The following is a 17,445-nucleotide window of genomic DNA, read 5'->3' as shown; positions in this document are numbered from 1 at the left end:
CCTTGAGGGGCCTACTTAGGGATCTGGGGCAAAAATCAGTACTTGGTCCTGCTAGTGAAGGCAGGGGGCTGGACTGCAGTGACCTTTCGAGGTCCCTTCCAGTTCTAGGAGACAGGTATATCTCCTATTATTTATTATTATGCCACCCCTCCACTCTGCCCTCTCTTTCTGAGCAGGCAGGTGACCGTCAAACATCCTGTTTTCTGAGCATTGCTGAGAGCAGCAGCCTGTATGTTCCATCTCCAGCTAGCAGGACCAACACTGATGAGCATCTGAATCATGGGCAGTGGGTATCACAGGCCAGGGGAGGCTGAGCCTCCCCAAACAGCCCTGCATGACCCCACGCATCCTCCACCCCCAGAGCCTCTCCTGCTTCCTGCTAGTCCTCTTCCCTCATGGCCTGCTTGTGGCCCAGGATTCCCGGGGCTGGGAGATGCTAGGGGCTGCACTGCCTGCCTGCCTGGCGCTCCAGGGCTGTGCCACCCGCCTGGTGCTCTGCGGCTGGAGACACTGGCAGCGGCACGGCCAGCCTGGCCAGCACTCCGGGCCTGGAGGTGCTGGGGTGGCGGGACTGGCAGCTGTAGTTGGGGGGGCTCTGGGTTACAGCGGGAAGAGGCAGGGCAGGGGCTAGCCTCCCCAAGCCGGCAGTTCATGCACCGTCCATAATCTGCATTTATAAATACTTGGCCTTGTGGGGGGGTTGTAATGTTGTCACAGGAGTTCAGGAGTGGTGGGCCCTCTAACTTAGGGTGGGGTAGTGTGCAATGTTTGACAGGTGTCTTTTTCTCTCTAAATAGTGGCGGCGGAGCTAGTTCAGACTAGTGCCTGCCTGGTTTCCAGCCTGAGGGAAGGTAAATTACTGCAGTTGGGAGCAGAAGGGGAGTGGGGAGGGGATTGGGAGTGTCCAGCATCCTGCTCCATGAATTGCTAAGTAGAACAAAAGCACAATTTGCACACTCTTCCCCTCCCAACCCTTTCGAAAATGCTAAGCAAGAGTTTAGTTGAAGGCTTTCTTCCAAGTGAAAGCATTGGCTTCTGCAATTAAACGTTTCTGGATTTTGCTCTTAGCTATACTTGGCTACAAAGAGGCCTTTCTGGCATTAATGCTCAATGGGTGGGGTGGGAGCACTAGCAGGTAGATTTTTGTCAGTGTTTACTTTAACCACCATGTCATCTAACTGAGCTGGTTGGGTTTAGATAACAGGGCAACTCTGACACCCTCTGTCAGTTTCTCTGAACTAGTGCTCCCACCATTGGGCCAGTAGCAATGGTGGGAAACTTTAGGAGAATAGCAGGATGACTATGAGTTGCCAATGTGATACGGCTGTTAAAAAAGCAAATGCGATTTTGGGATGCATCAGGTGAGGTATTTCCAGCAAGGATAAGGAGGTGTTAGTACCATTATATAAGGCGTTGGTGAGACCCCATCTGGAATACTGTGTGCAGTTCTGGTGTCCCATGTTCAAGAAGGATGAATTCAAACTGGAACAGGTTCAGAGACAGGCTACTAGGATGATCCGAGGAATGGAAAAACTGCCTTATGAAAGGAGACTCAAAGAGCTTGGCTTGTTTAGCCTGGCCAAAAGAAGGCTGCGGGGGGATATGCTTGCTCTATATAAATATATCGGGGGGTTAACGTTAGGGAGGGAGATGAATTATTTAAGTTTAGTACTAATGTAGGCACGAGGACGAATGGGTATAAACTGGATATTAGGAAGTTTAGACTTGAAATTAGACGAAGGTTTCTAACCATTAGGGGAGTGAAGTTCTGGAACAGCCTTCCGAGGGAAGTAGTAGGGGCAAAAGACTTTTCTGGCTTTAAGACAAAGCTTGATAAGTATATGGAGGGGATGTTATGATAGGATCGTTAATTTGGGCAATTGATCTTGGATTACCACCAGATAGGTCTGCTCAATGGTCTGCGGGGAGATATTGGATGGGATGGGGACTGAGTTACTGCAGAGAATTCCTTTTTGGGTGCTGGCTGGTGAGTCTTGCCCACATGCTCAGGGTTTAGCTGATCGCCATATTTGGGGTCGGGAAGGAATTTTCCCCCAGGGCGGATTGGCAGGGGCCCTGGAGGTTTTTCGCCTTCCCCTGCAGCGTGGGGCACGGGTCACTTGCTGGTGGATTCTCTGCAGCTTGAGGTCTTCAAACCAATTTTGAGGATTTCAATAACTCAGTCCTGGGTTAGGGGTTGTTATAAAATTGGATGGGTGGGGTTCTGTGGCCTGCCTTGTGCAGGAGGTCAGACTAGATGATCATATTGGTCCCTTCTGACCTATGAGTCTATGAGTCTATGAGAAAGGACAGTGAATGCAGGAGGAATTAAATCCTTTAGGTTTAATCAGGTGCGAGGCCTCTCTGCCTTCTCTCTTGTGGAGAACCTTGTAATGGATCTATTCTAGAGCAGTGGTCTCCAAACTTTTCTGATCGTGTACCCTGTCAGTAAAAAATTTTTGAGCATGCACCCCCAATTTATTTATGTATAAATTATATACATGTACTACTGTACTAATATATTATGTATGCTACAAAACATACACAAATAGAAATTTTAAAAAGGTGAGATAAAGATGAAAAACAATATTTTTTTTTTAAAAATTATTTTTATTTGTTAACAGTACAAAACCCCTTTTTGCGCTCTCAAAAAAATTATTTTTTTAGTGAGAGCAATGTGATTGAATATACTTCATTATTTCTGAAAATCTTGGTTTAACACTTTGATATAGTGATTCGAAGGTCTGGACTAGGGTTAGGGTATGGGAGGGGGCTCAGGGTGGGGCATGGATCTGGGAGGGAGTTAGGTTCCAGGAGGGGGCTCAGGGTCAGGGTGCGGGGTCTGGGAGGGAGTCAAGGTGTGGGAGGGGGCTCAGGGTGGGGTGCAAGGTCTGAGAGGGAGTTAGGGTGCAGGAGGGCACTCAGGATGGGGGTGCGGGAGGAAGCTCAAGGCTGGGGCAGTCAGGAGGTGCAGAGCACTTACTTGGGGCAGCTCCTGTTTGGTGCAGGGGATGTGCAGGTGGCTCTGCGCAGCGCGGCACCATCCCCATAGCAGCAATTCTGGGAGCTGCCCCTCCCCCCCCAACCCCTAGCAGGGCCACCCAGAGCACGGCTTTAGGGGCTGCAGAGCCCTGGACTAAGGGGGCCCCGAGGCCCTCGCCTGCAGCTCTAAAGCCCCTTTTGGAATGCGGCCCTGCGAGCATGGGCCGGAGGACTCAGGAGGAGCAGGGGCAGCCGCGCAGCCAGCGGCCGGAGAGAAGCGCCACTTTCCCCTTCAAAGCACCACTTCTCTCCAGCCGGTTTTGAAGGGGAAAGCACCACTTCTTTCCCGCCGCTGGCTGCGTGGCTGCCCCTGCTCCTCCAAGGGTTGGAGGACTCAGGGCCACATTCCAAAAGGGGCTTTAGAGCTGCAGGCCAGGGCCCCGGGGCTCCCTTAGTCCAGGGCCCTTCAGCCCCTAAAGCCCCTGTGTTCTGGATGGCCCTGCCTGCGGAGGTGGGGGGGGGCATCTTTCCCGCTCGCTCCCTCCCTACCTCCTCTGGCCGCCCCTTTTCTTTTTTTTTCCTCCAGCGATGTTCCTCCTGCCGCACCACCCTTCTGCTCCGGCAGTGCTCCTCCCATCGTGCCCCCCAATTAATCATCTTGTGCACCCCCTAGGGTGTGCGCACCTCACTTTGGAGGCCACTGTTCTAGAACATGACAAAGGTAATGTTTGTGAAAGTAATTATGTCTCCACTAGGTCTGTACTAGGAGCTGGACTTTCTCTTCTGATCAAATGATATATTAAAAAAATCATAAATTTATTATATAAACCAATGGAAGAAAGGGGAAGTTGATAGTAATTAACATAAATTAGAAGCTAGGAATTGTAGACCACTGATAAGGGAAGCGAAGGGACATAAGGAGAAACTTATTGCCTGCAGAGTTAAGGATAAAGAGGTTTTTTTTGTTTTGTTTTGTTTTTTCAAGTATATTAAGAACAAAAGTAATCCTTACAGTAGTATTGGTACATTACTAGATGGAAATGGTAGAATTATCCATAACACAGCGAAGGGAGCAATGTTCAATAAGTATCTCTATTTTGTATTTGGGAAATAAACAGTTGTCATACCATATGCTAATACTCTTTCCATTCCACTAGTATCTCAGGAGGATCTTAAACAGCAGCTACTACGGCCTGGCCTACACTACGCGTTTATACCAATTTTAGCAGCGTTAAACCGATTTAACGCTGCACCCGTCCACACAATGAGGCCCTTTATATCGATATAAAGGGCTCTTTAAACCGGTTTCTTTACTCCTCCCCGACGAGAGGAGTAGCACTGAAATTGGTATTACCATATCGGATTAGGATTAGTGTAGCCGCAAATCGATGGTATTGGCCTCCAGGCGGTATCCCACAGTGCACCACTGTGGCCGCTCTGGACAGCAATCTGAACTTGGAGGCACTGGCCAGGTAGACAGGAAAAGCCCCGCGAACTTTTGAATTACATTTCCTGTTTGCCCAGCGTGGAGCTCTGATCAGCACGGGTGGTGATGCAGTCCCAAATCCAAAAAGAGCTCCAGCATGGACCGTACAGGAGATACTGGATCTGATCGCTGTATGAGGAGACAAATCTGTTCTATCAGAGGCCACAGCAGGGACTCAGCACAGTGCTGTGTGACAAGCATAACGGAAAGCCAAAGAATCAAATGGACGCTCATGGAGGGAGGGAGGGGGGACTGAGGACTCCAGCTATCCTACAGTCCCCGAAAAGCATTTGCATTATTGGCTGAGCTCCAAATGCCTGTAGGGTCAGACACATTGTCCGGGGTGGTTCAGGGTATAGCTCATCAATTTACCCTCCCGACTCCCATGAAAGAAAAGGGGGAAAAAATCGTTTCTTGTCTTTTTTTACTGCATGCTGCTGGTAGATGCGATGCTGCTGCACTGAACAGCAGCACCCTCTCCCCTCCCCTCCCTGGTGGCAGACAGTACAATATGACTGCTATCCATTGTCATCATCAGCCCGTGAGTGCTCCTGGCTGCCTCAGGTGAGGTCAGCCAGGGGTGCGTGGGTAAAAATAGGAATGACTCCTGGTCATTCCCAGTAGATGGTACAGAACGGCTGGTAACCATCTTCATCATAGCAACTGGGGGCTGAGCTCCATCAGCCCCCTCCTTTCATGTCTAAAGAAAAGATTCTGTACTGCCTGGACTATCATAGCAGCTGGAGGCTGCTTCCCCCTCACTTTATCTCACTAACAAGTCAGTGTTTCTTATTCCTGCATTCTTTATTACTTCATCACACAAATGGGGGGGACACTGCAACGGTAGCCCAGGAGGGTTGGGGGAACAGGGAAGCAACGGGTGGGGTTGTTGCAGGGGCACCCCCCCCCCGTGAATGGCATGCAGCTCATCATTTCTGCGGGGTCTGACACAGAGCGGCTGTGCTCTCTAATACACTGTGGTTCTCTAGTACACTTGCCCCATATTCTAGGCAGGACTGACTCTATTTTTAGATACAACATAAAGGAGGGAATGACCCGGGGGGGTCATTCCCATTTTTGTCTTTGCACCCCCGGCCAACCTCAGCCAGAGGCAGCCATGACAGCAGCAGATGGTACAGAACAACTGATAACCATTTCATCGCCAATTTACAATGGTATGGCAGACGGTACAGAACGACTGATAACCGTCTCTGCTATCTTGCAAAGGCAAATGAATGCTGCTGTGTAGTGCTGCAGTACCGCCTCTGTCAGCAGCATCCAGTACTCAGACGGTGACAGTGACAAAAGGCAAAACGGGCTCCACGGTTGCCATGCTATGGCGTCTGCCAGGGCAATCCAGGGAAAAAGGGCACGAAATGATTGTGTGCCGTTGTTTTCGCGGAGGAAGGAATGAGTGATGACATTTACTCAGAACCACCCACGACAATGATTTTTGCCCCATCAGGCACTGGGATCTCAACCCAGAATTCCAAGGGGCGGGGGAGACTGCAGGAACTATGGGATAGCTACAGAACAGCTACCCACAGTGCAACACTCCGGAAATTGACGCTAGCCTCGGACCATGGACGCACACCATCGAATTAATGTGCTTAATGTGGCCGCATGCACTCGACTTTATACAATCTGTTTTGCAAAACCAGTTTATGTAAAATTGGAATAATCCTGTAGTGTAGACGTACTCTAAGGCTAGACACTTTTAAATCAGCAGACACTGATAACTTGCATCCAAGACTTTTGAAAGAGCTAGCTGAGGAGCTCACTGGACCATTGATATTGATTTTTTTCCCTCCAATAGTTCTTGAAAACTGGGAATTTCCAAAAGAGTGGGAGAAAGCTATTGTGCCAATATTTAAAAAGGATAAACAGGATTACCAAAGTAATTATATGCCTGTCAGTCTGACACCAATCCCAGACAAGATAATGGAGCAACTGATATGGGACTTGATTAATCAAGCCTTTAAAGGAGGGTAATATAATTAATGCCAATCAACATAAACAGATTAAAAGCTGGCAAACTAAGAGGTCTCAATGTAATTTTAAACAAGGAGTCGTCATGAAACAGGTGTGTTTCTAGTGGGGTCCTGCAGGGATCAGTTCTCAGCCCTATGCTGTTAAAGTTAATTAATAAAAGTTGTTAATCTTCACTGATAAAATTTTCAGATGACCCAAAAATTGGGGGAGTGGCAAATAATGAAAAGGACAAATCGCTGAGAGAGCGTGATCTAGATTGCTAAATAAACTGGGTACAAGCAAACAATATGCATGTTAATAAGGCTAAATGTATACATCTAGGAAGGAAGAATGTAGGCCATACATACAGGATGTGGGGGACTCTACCCTGGGAAGCAGTGACTCTGAAAAGGATTTTGGGAGGTCATGGTGGATGATCAGCTGAACATGAACTTCCAGTGTAATACTGTGGCCAAAAGCACTAATGCAATCCTGGGATACATACATAGTGTTGAGTAGGAGTAAAGAGGTTATTTTTATCTCTGTATTTGGCATAGGTGCAACCACTGCTGAATACTGCATCCAGTTATGGTGTCTACCATTGAGGAAGGATGTTGATAAATTGGAGAGGGTCCAGAGAAGAGCCACCAAAATGATTAAAGGGTTAGAAAACCTGCACTGTAGCAGTAGACTCAAATAACTCAATCTATTTAGCTTAACACAGAGATGGTTGTAAGGGGTGACTTAATGATAGTCTATTAATACCTACCCAGAGAACAAATATTTAATAATGGGGTCTTCAGCCTAGCAGAGAGAGGTATAATGTGTCCAATGTCTGGAAGCTGAAGCAAATTCAGACTGAAAATGAGGATGTAATTTGTGACAGTGAGCGTAATTAACCATTGGCACAATCTACCAAGGGTCATGGTGGATTGTCCACTGCTGACTATTTTTAAATCAAGACGGGATGTTTTCTAAAAGCTCTTCTCTAGGAATTACTTGAGGGCATTTCTCTGGCCTGTGCTCTACAGGAGGTCAGATGAGATTATTATGGTTGTCCCTTCTGGCCTTGGAATCTATGAATCCATGGAAGTGCTATACACCAAGAAGGCTGTTAGAATACAGTTGCCAGACGTCCTGCTGAGTGGGACAGGTTATACCCTCAGTATACTGACAACCTACAGCAAGTCAACAGCTCTGCTGCTTTCTGTTAGTTAATCTGTCGGCCATGAGTTTTGGATGCTGTCAAAGAGATGAGGTATGTACACAAGCAGGAGGAGGATCAAACTAACCAAGGGTTGGGAGTGAAATGCAACCGACAATTAAGGGACATGGAGGCACTATAGGGCAATCCTTTTGCTGGCCTTCACTGCTGAATGCAAGGTCATGCCATGTGCATTGCTAGTGTGTACCGGTTTTCTTGCATATGGTAACATTGCATTGGAATTAGATTCCTCAAAAGACAGCATCTCTGGAGTGCAAGGGCAGCATTAGAGGTGTCTTGGCCTCATGTGCCTGCTCTGTGAGGCAGCTGCCTACCACTGCGTTTTCAGAATTCCGACAGCAGGCAGGGGTGCTTCAAGTTGACCAGGATCTTCAAGTTCATCACAACAACCTCTACCCTTCTCCTAATGTGTTAAGTGTAACTAACTTTGCCAGAATTACTTAACTGTTCTACCCAGCATAAATAAATATGGTCAGCAAGCTGTGGAAACTGTGCATTGGATAACCTCTTGCCTTGCGCATTCTTGCTGGAAATGTTGACTCTTTGGTTCCAGGTACCATTGTGCCTTTGCCTTGTTTTGTCACAGTGGTGCTAGGTGGAGATCTGGTCCCTGTACCTCCCGCACTCCAGTAGGGTTACAGGCATGTTATATGAGGCGAGATTGGGAGAACTGCAGACATGTCCGCTCTGATGTTATTTTTGACACACGTAGGTTGGCACAGTAAATACCTGCACACGTTCTGTTGAACAGATGTCATGCCCATCTGTTTAGTTTTGTGGCAGAAGCTCATGCTCATGAAAGCACTGGCTCTACGCAAGCACTAAGAAAAGCTTTTGATGTCGATAGCTGTTACGGGCTTCTCAAGGATTCTGACAACTATGTCCAGTGGCCTGATTTATTTTTGGAACCGATTTGTTTCCCAAGTTGGGACTCAACTCATGTCTCTGTGGGGTGAAGGCTATTCTGCTGCCCTATATGTACATAATTTAACTCTCGCATCTGCTTTCCTTCCCCCCAGGGCTTTGGAGCTATGCTCTGGCTCTGCTCCAGCTCCAGGCAAAAACCTGCAGCTCCACTGCTCTGGAGCTGCTCTGTGCTCCAGCTCTGGCTCTGCTCCAAAGCCCTGCTTCCCCCTCCACCTCCAGGCCCATATACGTGAGGAGGACTCTTCCTTGGAGACATCTGGGTGGGTTTGCTGACTGTAAAACTTGCTCCAAGGCTCTTGCTAAAGCTGTTCTGCTAAGATGTACTTAGCTGCAAACAAATGGTGTGTGCTGGGGGATTGTGTGTGTGTGTGTAATAATGTAAAATAACTCTGAATTTCCTGTGTGGGTATAATATAAATATAAAATTTTAAGATTATGCTTCAAATACTTTGGAGCGCATGGAGTAGGGAGGAGTTCTATCTCAAATGTCTCTGCCTTACTACTGCCTGTGCACTTTTTATAATGGGTAAAGCCAAATCCTGCATTTTGGCAGGGGGTTAGACTAGATGACCCTTGCGACCCTTTCTAACCCTGTGATTCTATGATTTTAAGTTTCTGACAAGCGTCGCAGTTAGTTGGTACCCATACACCATTCTCCAGGTAGGCGGCTTGGCTGTGAATCTTGTACACTTTGCAAAATAGACAGTTCTTAAGGGCCTTAGTCTGTGGCCATTACACAGTGATTTATGTAACAGGGTCTGTGTGGGGGTATACAGCGCATCCTTGATCCCTCTGGAAGTCTGGCCAGCAGGGTCTGTGAGTGAGTATGGATGGCCTTCCTATTTGTATTAGAAGATGCCTAGCTCGCTCTTGGATGATGATAAAATCCCAATTGGTGCATTGCTTCCACTCTTGGGTGTGAGGGGTGCTAGAGGGTTTCCCTTCACCCCCTCCCCTGGTTCTTGTCATGCAGACGGAAAGCAGAAGACGAGAAGTCCGAAGTGCAGGCAATGTGATGTTTATTGGGGTAAGCTTCCAGCGAGCATATTTATAGCTTTACATGCCACAAAGTCTGTTTCCTAGTGTTTCTTTCCCAGCTCTGATGCCGCAGAGCATTTCCCCTGTGTCCCCCTTCCCAGCTATGACACCACAGGGCCTTGCCTGTGTCCCACCTCCTCCTCCTTAGCAGGTCCGAATATACCTGCAGGGCACACCCCTAGTTACTCCCCTTAGAACTTATGGTTATGTTTTGTTTTGGAGGGTTGTGAGTCTGGGGTCTTCATTCCACCTTTTTTTGTGTCTTATGGGAGGAGTGAGGTGGTGGTCTGGCCAAGGCCAGGCTTTTCTTTGGCTTTTAGTGTTTCTGATGCCTTGCCCCTCTTAACTGGTTGCTTGACCTTGGCTTGAGAAAGGAGCCAAGCAGCCTTTTAGTGTGTGCTCATATATTATACTTCCATCATACCCTGTAACACTTTAGCTGTTTCCCTTATCTCTTCCCATTGTACTAAAAGCCCTATCTGGTTGTGAAGAATGCAACACAGTGTCTTTGTTTTATATACTTTCATATTTTTATTAATATGTATCAAAAGTCAAACTCAAAATTCTATTTCAGGCTAACAAAGAAGCCTATATACTAACAAGGGGTCAAAATGGGGAATGGGGCAGAGGCTGGCTTTGGTCTTGCCAAGAGGAAGTGAACTGGCCGTGGTCTGTGGCCATGCTGATGGTACTTAAATGAGTAAATCAGCCATGGTGCAGTGGTAGATGTATGAGGCTAACTGTGTTGAAAGTGTCTGGATTTGATTGCTAATGGCTGTCTGTTTGGAGCTATTCATTTTCATACAGTCCACTTCTTGCCCTCAGTGCTAACTTTAATGCTGGATTTCCCATTTTTCCAATGCTTGTGTGTAAACCCCTTTGAAGCATACGTGGCTTGAAAGAATCAATAAACAAGAGAATTCACTTTCCTGACTGTAACCCCCTAGTCTGGTTCTTCATTAGCTATAGGTAGGTGACCTGATCTTACTTCCTGTTTACTTGGCTATTTGGAGCCATGGGTTTCCAGCCGCTCTTCATAGTGGTTCTCCTTATTTGCTCATCATCTCTGCTTGTGTGACCCCCTGTTGTCCATAGCAGCTCCTCAACCTTCCACTTCTGCCGTTGTGATGCCTGTCAGGAAAGTTGTGCATCTGAAACCAAAGGTGTAGAAATGTCTGTCTGCAGATGGGGTGGGAGCGCTGCTACTTGAAAGGTGTCCTCAGGGTAGCCACCTTGGTCATGTGGTATCTAGCTTGCAATGCTGAGAGTGAACTGATGGCCTACTTAGTAGAAATTAAAGCTGGCTGGGAACTCTTTGATTAAATGCTGTTTCATCAGAAAATACTGATTTAGTTGAAACCAAAAATTTTGTGGGAATGGGTTGGTTTCAACAAGCTTCCTATTTCAAAAGCTCATTGCAGGGAGAGTTCTGAAATTGTTGAAACATCCCATTTTGATGTTTTCTAAATGAAAAATTCAGTTAGGTTTCAATATTAAGTGGTTTTGGACTGAACTGATAGTAAAGACAAAAGTCAAAATTGAAACACATCATTTGATTGACCTGATCCAAAAAGTTGTTTGGATTTTGGGGATGTGAAAATTGAGGGTGGGTTTTTTTGTTGTTGTTGTTTTTTAACTCTTTATCCCAATCTTGGGCTGGAATTTTTTCCCAAATCTGATGTTTGCAGGACAAGGGAACGGTTTCCCAAGCTGGTTTAGTAGAAATGTTTTTTCTCTGGACAATACAATTGCATGTCAAGATTTTTAAAAAATGGAAAATGATTCTCATTGGGGCACTGATAGTGGTGTGCTTGGGACACCGCATGCTGCCAAGCATCAGGTCTTGTTCTTCACATGGCTATTCCACACATAGAGGTCATGGCTAAGATTTTTCAAAAGTGACACTGGTGATTTTGGTGGTCCGACTTTTGAGAAGCCTTAATGAGAAGCCTTATTTTCAGAAAATACAGAGCACCCACTCTCTGAAGATTGGGAAAGGCTCCTCAAGGTTTCTCAAGTTAGACTCCCAATATATGGAGATGCCCAAAATCTCTGTCCATGTGAATACGGCTGCAGGAAAAAGTGCCATTAGAACTCAATGACTTCTGTGTAAAGCCTTTATGTATGTATGTAACTTACATGATTGTGAGGGGTTGGAGGTGTTTTGCCATTTGTCATGTACCGAAGAACAAAGATTCTAGACTTCTTTGACAGCATAAAACTAGTGCTTCCCTGATACATACAAAATCTGCTGTGGGAACTTAGTAAAAATCTTGACTAGCCACTTAATATGTGAGAGTTAGCCATACACCTCAGGTTTTATTGCTGAGACTAAATTCATGTGATCTCTTGTGGATTTAATCCTTTCTTGTTCTTGTCTCTAGAGCCTTCTTGAGACAGAGAAACCAGTAAATTCCACAGCTCAGACGACAAACCATAGGATGGATCCTAGATGTAAAACAGTAGATCCAGATAAGGTAAGGAGCTGGTTGTATAGTATTTGCAGAAGCATGTTGGCTTCTCAAACACCGTTACTTAGCTTCTGGAGATCATTTGAGCAAAGGTGTTTAATCACTGTTCTCTGTGTCTGAAAATGGAAATCTCCCTTCTAACCTGTAACGAAGGAACACAGTCCAAATCCAGATCAGGAGCAGAGATGTTCCAAATAAACACAAGGTAGGACAAGAATGGAGTTTTGCAAAGTTCATCTAGATCCTGCAGGAAAGAGGCTGGATTAGTCATAGCATCTCCATTAGAAAGACTAGCATAAGAACCATGGGCATTGGTGAGGGATACCACACAGTACCTTTGCTGGTTCTGACCTTAGGTGAACGTAGTTAGCGTGCTTATCAAAAGTGTTAGACTGACATATTTTTCCTCCAGACCAGCCACTGTAGCTTCCCCTGCGCTGCCCTACCAATGTGCCATGCCACCCTCTCTCACAGTGAGAGCCCCTTTTCCAAGCCCCTTCAAACCAGGGCCTCTCTGAGAAGTGTGCACCAGCAAAGGGGCACGTTGTGATAACTCCTCCACCATGCGTTGGCGATCCACATGCTAGCTTTGTGTAGGTCACCAGATAGCCAATGAATGATGATCACTAGCTGCCTGAGCTGCATTTGAGCTGCTGGCCTAGGGTAAAAGGCTCTGTCCCCCCCTTCTGCCTCTTTTCCCCCTCCCCAACATCCAAATATGCTTCTTTTGTCACCATAAATCCAGATTAATTGGAAGAGTGCTCCAGTATCCCAGGTGCAGTCCTGAGGTCATACTGTGCCCTTGCATGTTCTACGCTCTCACGAATTGTCCATATGTGACTATGTGAAGGAGAGCTTGCTTTGCTGTTGTACAGCTCCATGCAGTTGTGCCATAACAGAGTAGCAGGCTGGTCAGCAAACACCTCTCTGGCATATATAACAGTGGCAGTAAGTGGCAGAAAATTATTGTAGGTCTAGAGGAGAATATAGTGATGGCCAAAATGGAATCGAGAGAACTGTTCTAGTCCTCGTATTAAAAGGGCAGCTGGAGTGCAACAGAGACTGACTTCCATCAGAAGGTTATGGAAAAACTGCATCTGGTGGGAGAAGAGGCGGCTGAGGGTCCCTTGTAGAAACCCAGCTGTGAAGGGCAGGATGGACTGATAATACAAGGCGATATTTTAGTGTCCAGACAGCAAAAGTTGTGGCTTGGTGCTTCATTTCGTTCAACCCTTAATACCCAACTGATGCATTTTCATGTTTTTTGTTGTACATGTTAACTAGCCATTGTCTCCTGATCCACCACTCCTTAGAAGGAAATTTCTAAGTTGTTACATTTCAGAAATGAAAGGTTCATTTCAAAAGAACATTGGAACACAGAAAATGGTTTGGCCTCCGTAGGCTCAATGTTGCCAGCCCCAGACATTCAAAAATTATGATTCAGGTCCCCCAAATTCATGAGATCCAGATAACTTGCAGATAACTATGCAAGTTATGTATAGAGGAGCTGGGGAGGCTTAGCCCAAGTTTCATCCTGAGCTCCTGCAGTAGCGACTTCAGAGCCGAGTATACTTGGCCCAGGTGCTACTGGCTGCTGTGGCATTCTAGAGAGTCTGGAAGGAGCGGTGGTCCATTTGGGTAGCTGGCAGACTGGCCCATTGAAGCTTTGAAGCTGACCTGGAATTGGATCAATAGGAATGAAGGTCCAGCATAGCATGAGGCAGCTCTGTTGTGACTTGTTCTCATTTACCTCTCCTACGTGGATGCACTGCTGTGTTTTGAAATTGCCTGCAATGTCTGTGTGGCTTCCCCTGCTTTCCTCTACCCTACTGAGGCCATGGCTTTGCCCATGAGGAATGGGCACACATTTGGCCAGTTGGAGGTGGAAAGAGGCCTTCCCGGCCACTTCTGCAGCTTGTGCCTCCAGACACAGTGCAGAGCCAAGAATCACTCTGCACTTTGCTGATGTTCTACAGACAAACTCATGTCCTAGTGTTTGCGAGATCTCCTGCTTGTCCTCTGCCCACCAGTATTGCCTTTTCCTGTCTGAGTTGAGTTTGAGTCTACTGCTTATGTGCCACATTCCCCATTGCCAGCCCTCATCTCAGGGACTGACACTTAACTTGCTAAGAATAAGCCTCTCACCACAATGGATGTTGTGGGTTGCTCCTGATGCTTGGTAAGAGAACTGCTAGTGCTCAGGTGACTGAGTGGATACAATGACCTCGCTACAACGGGAGCTCTGTGATTAGTAGATGCACGTGTAGATCCACAGATTCACGTGGGACAAGATTTTCTTTCCTTTGCAGTAGTGAGTGTACAAAGTGCTACGGACGTTAGACACTAGGCTTGCCCTGGCTGCGTAGCGCTCTCCATTAGCTCTGTCAGTCTGGACGCCGGAGCCTGGTTAGAAACGCAGGGGAATGCTGGGCAGGATGCTACTCCCCTTTAACGTGTACCTTTTATAATCTTCAGCTTTTACCCTTCAAGCATAGGAAATGCCTCTTAAAATTCAGCATGCCCCTCCTTCTGTACCATGCTCCAGCGTCACTACTGGATATGAGCTTAAGTCATTCTGCAAGGCGTGAACCCATGACTGACTGCCTTGACTCAGGCAAGCAAGTTATACACTGATATGGTTGTTCTCTTGGAGACGTATGTAGTTAGTGTGCAAGAGGATTTTCCCTCCTCCACACCCATCCAGAGTCAGCATGCTACAATTCTGATAAGGCACTTTCAGGAGGAGGCTGCAACCTGCCCACCTTTGATCTGCTCTCAAGTACATACTTCTCTGGTTTAACTGGAGGTGGCTTTCTGGCGGCAGAAGCAGGATTGCAATTCATGGCTGCATCCAGACTGCTTGAGATTTGCCAGACAGCAGCTGCTGTGTGTCTCTCGAAATATACATGACTGAGCCAACTTGCCTGCCCCACCCCACCAGCTGATGAGGCTGCTTATGCTTTGTCACCCAGGTGTGGCTAAATAATGTAGCAGGAGTGATTAGCAGGAGGTGGTTTCTTTGGCAGCAGCCTTGCATCTCACTGTGAGCAGTTCCCCTGCACACCAGCCCTGAGCATCAGCAAGGAGACCCCTGTTGCAGAGCCAGGCTGTGTCACTTCTAACTAAGAACATTGGCTCAGCCTCAAGCCCTCTGGCTCCTTTGAACCCTCGCCTAAGCAACACCTCCACCGAAACACTGTAAAACCAATCCCCCTTCCCTCTTGCTCTGGAGCAGAGCTCAGACTGCGATCTTCCCGTGTGGAGGGGCAGCCACATGGGAACAGACTTCACATTTGGAGTGGAGGTGTGTCCAGAGTCGGTTTGACGCATGGAACTGTCCACTGCCTAGGTCAGCGGCTCCCAACCTTTCCAGACTACTGGACCCCTTTCAGGAGGCTGATTTGTCTTGCATGCCCCCAAGTTACACCTCACTTAAAAACTCCTTGCTTACAAGATCAGACCTAAACATACAAAAGTGTCCTAGCACACTAGTACTGACAAATTGCTTAGTCCCATTTTTTACCATATAATTATAAAATAACTATTGTACTTACACTGAAATGTATAGTCTATAGAACAGTATAAACAAGTCATTGTCTTATGACATTTTAGTTTGTACTGACTTTGCTAGTGCTTTTTATGTAGCCTGTTGTAAAACCAGGCATATATTTAGCTGAGTTGATGTACCCGGCTGGATGACACGTACCCCTGGTTGAGAACCATTGCCTGAGGTCATACAGTATGTTAGGCAACGCAGGCTCATTTGCATCAAGTTGAACGCCCACCATAGTCATTGCGGAACTTACCAGATCAGTTCCACCCTCAGGCATTAAGCCCACACCCTGGCAAACCCCTGCTCCCTGTGAAGGCCGCTTCTTGCAGCACTATCGGGTAAGGCAACAACAAAAAAGAAGGGCTGAAGAGTGGGGAAGTGAATGATGTTTCCGGTCCCCTCCTCCGTGATCTTGCACAGTCACTCCCGGCCTTATCGGCGTTTCATCGCTGTTCCAACACGGTCATCCTTCAGCATGTACATAAAGGGAGTCAAAGTGCAATCTGACTTCTCTATGCTGAAAAGTGATTTAAAAACAACTCCTTTGCTCCGAGATGAAGGTGCTGAATTTATTCACAAGTGCTCCACTCTGCAAAGCTGAGGCTGTTTGAAAATGCGGGTCACTAGCATAAGGGTGTGGAATAGAACAGTGCTTTTCTAGAGAACATGTCTAGGCCCGGGAGATCAAAGGTAGGTAGGGCTTTGCCCTCCCCTGCCCCAAACGGCGTGGAAATGAAAAGCAAAGGTTCCCCTAATACTCAAAGCTGTGTCCACATCCAGTGAGAGTGACCTGGTGAGGAGGGCAGCATCTAGATATGTTACATTCTGGGTAAATTACCTTGGCAGTTTGGCCACAAATCCAGCTGTGGAGACAGATACCATTTTGTACTGTACAGCTGTGATTTGGGCAGGCACACACTTCTAACCAGAGAAATCAATACGACTGGCCAGCATTTAAGACCCTTGCAGATGCAGGGTGTCTCACCAGAGTGTGGTTAAACTGGCTGCTTAATAACTTGTCAAACATACTTAGGTGTTTGGGCAAGGTGCCCGCAGTAGGTGGAGTGGTAGGACAGGGCGTGCGTAGGGTGTAGTCCTTTTGGCAGTTGGCTAAAGGTGTGTGTGTATATGTACTCATACAAACTGCTTGGTGTTTGACGCTCAGCCTCTAGCTCTTTTGGAGAGAGAAAGGACATGCGTTCTCTCTCCTAGTGTCCAAGAGAACTGAAAATAGACCACAAAGAAATGGCATAACTGGCTTGAAAAAGTGTGCCTAGTCTTACCAAGCTGTGCTATATCAATGCAGAGTTGCTGTCGTGTGGTGTGGAGCCATGCAGTCCTGCAGTTGGCGCCAGGGCCGCCCAGAGGATTCAGGGGGCCTGGGGTCTTTGGCAGCGGGGGGCCCCCATTTCAGTGGTAATTCAGCGGTGGGGGGACCTTCCGCTCCGGGACCTGCCGCTGAAGTGCCCCAAAGACCCGCGGCGGGAGCCCCCTGCCGCCAAATTACCGCCAAAGCGGGACCTGCTGCTGAAGTGCAGCTGGGTCTTCAGTGGTAATTCAGTGGCAGGGGATCCTTCTGCCCCGGGGCAGAAGGACTCCCCGCCGCCAAAGACCCAGAGCAGAAGAAGCTCCGGGGGCCCGGGCCCCGTGAGAGTTTTCCGGGTCCCGGGCGAGTGAAGGATCCCGCTTCAGGGCCCCCGAAAAACTCTCGTGGGGGCCCCTGCGGGGCCCGGGGCAAATTGCCCCACTTGCCCCCCCCGGGTGGCCCTGGGCGGTGCAGGTACTCTCTGGG

The 17,445-nt window shown here is 47.5% G+C and overlaps 1 protein-coding gene across 1 annotated transcript in view; it reads left to right on the top strand.

The window, feature by feature from the left end:
* FA2H (fatty acid 2-hydroxylase) overlaps positions 1 to 17,445 on the top strand; it is a 75,706-nt gene that overhangs the window by 27,555 nt on the left and 30,706 nt on the right. The window contains exon 2 of the mRNA XM_050922430.1: positions 12,014 to 12,106. Within this exon, the coding sequence (XP_050778387.1) occupies positions 12,014 to 12,106 (93 nt within the window). The remainder of the gene's footprint in view (positions 1 to 12,013; positions 12,107 to 17,445) is intronic.

This window comes from Gopherus flavomarginatus, chromosome 14 (genome assembly GCF_025201925.1).
Source record: "Gopherus flavomarginatus isolate rGopFla2 chromosome 14, rGopFla2.mat.asm, whole genome shotgun sequence".
Lineage (NCBI taxonomy): Eukaryota > Metazoa > Chordata > Testudines > Testudinidae > Gopherus > Gopherus flavomarginatus.
The sequence above is the reverse complement of the archived record's forward strand: the minus strand, read 5'-3'. Positions and strand labels throughout refer to the sequence as shown.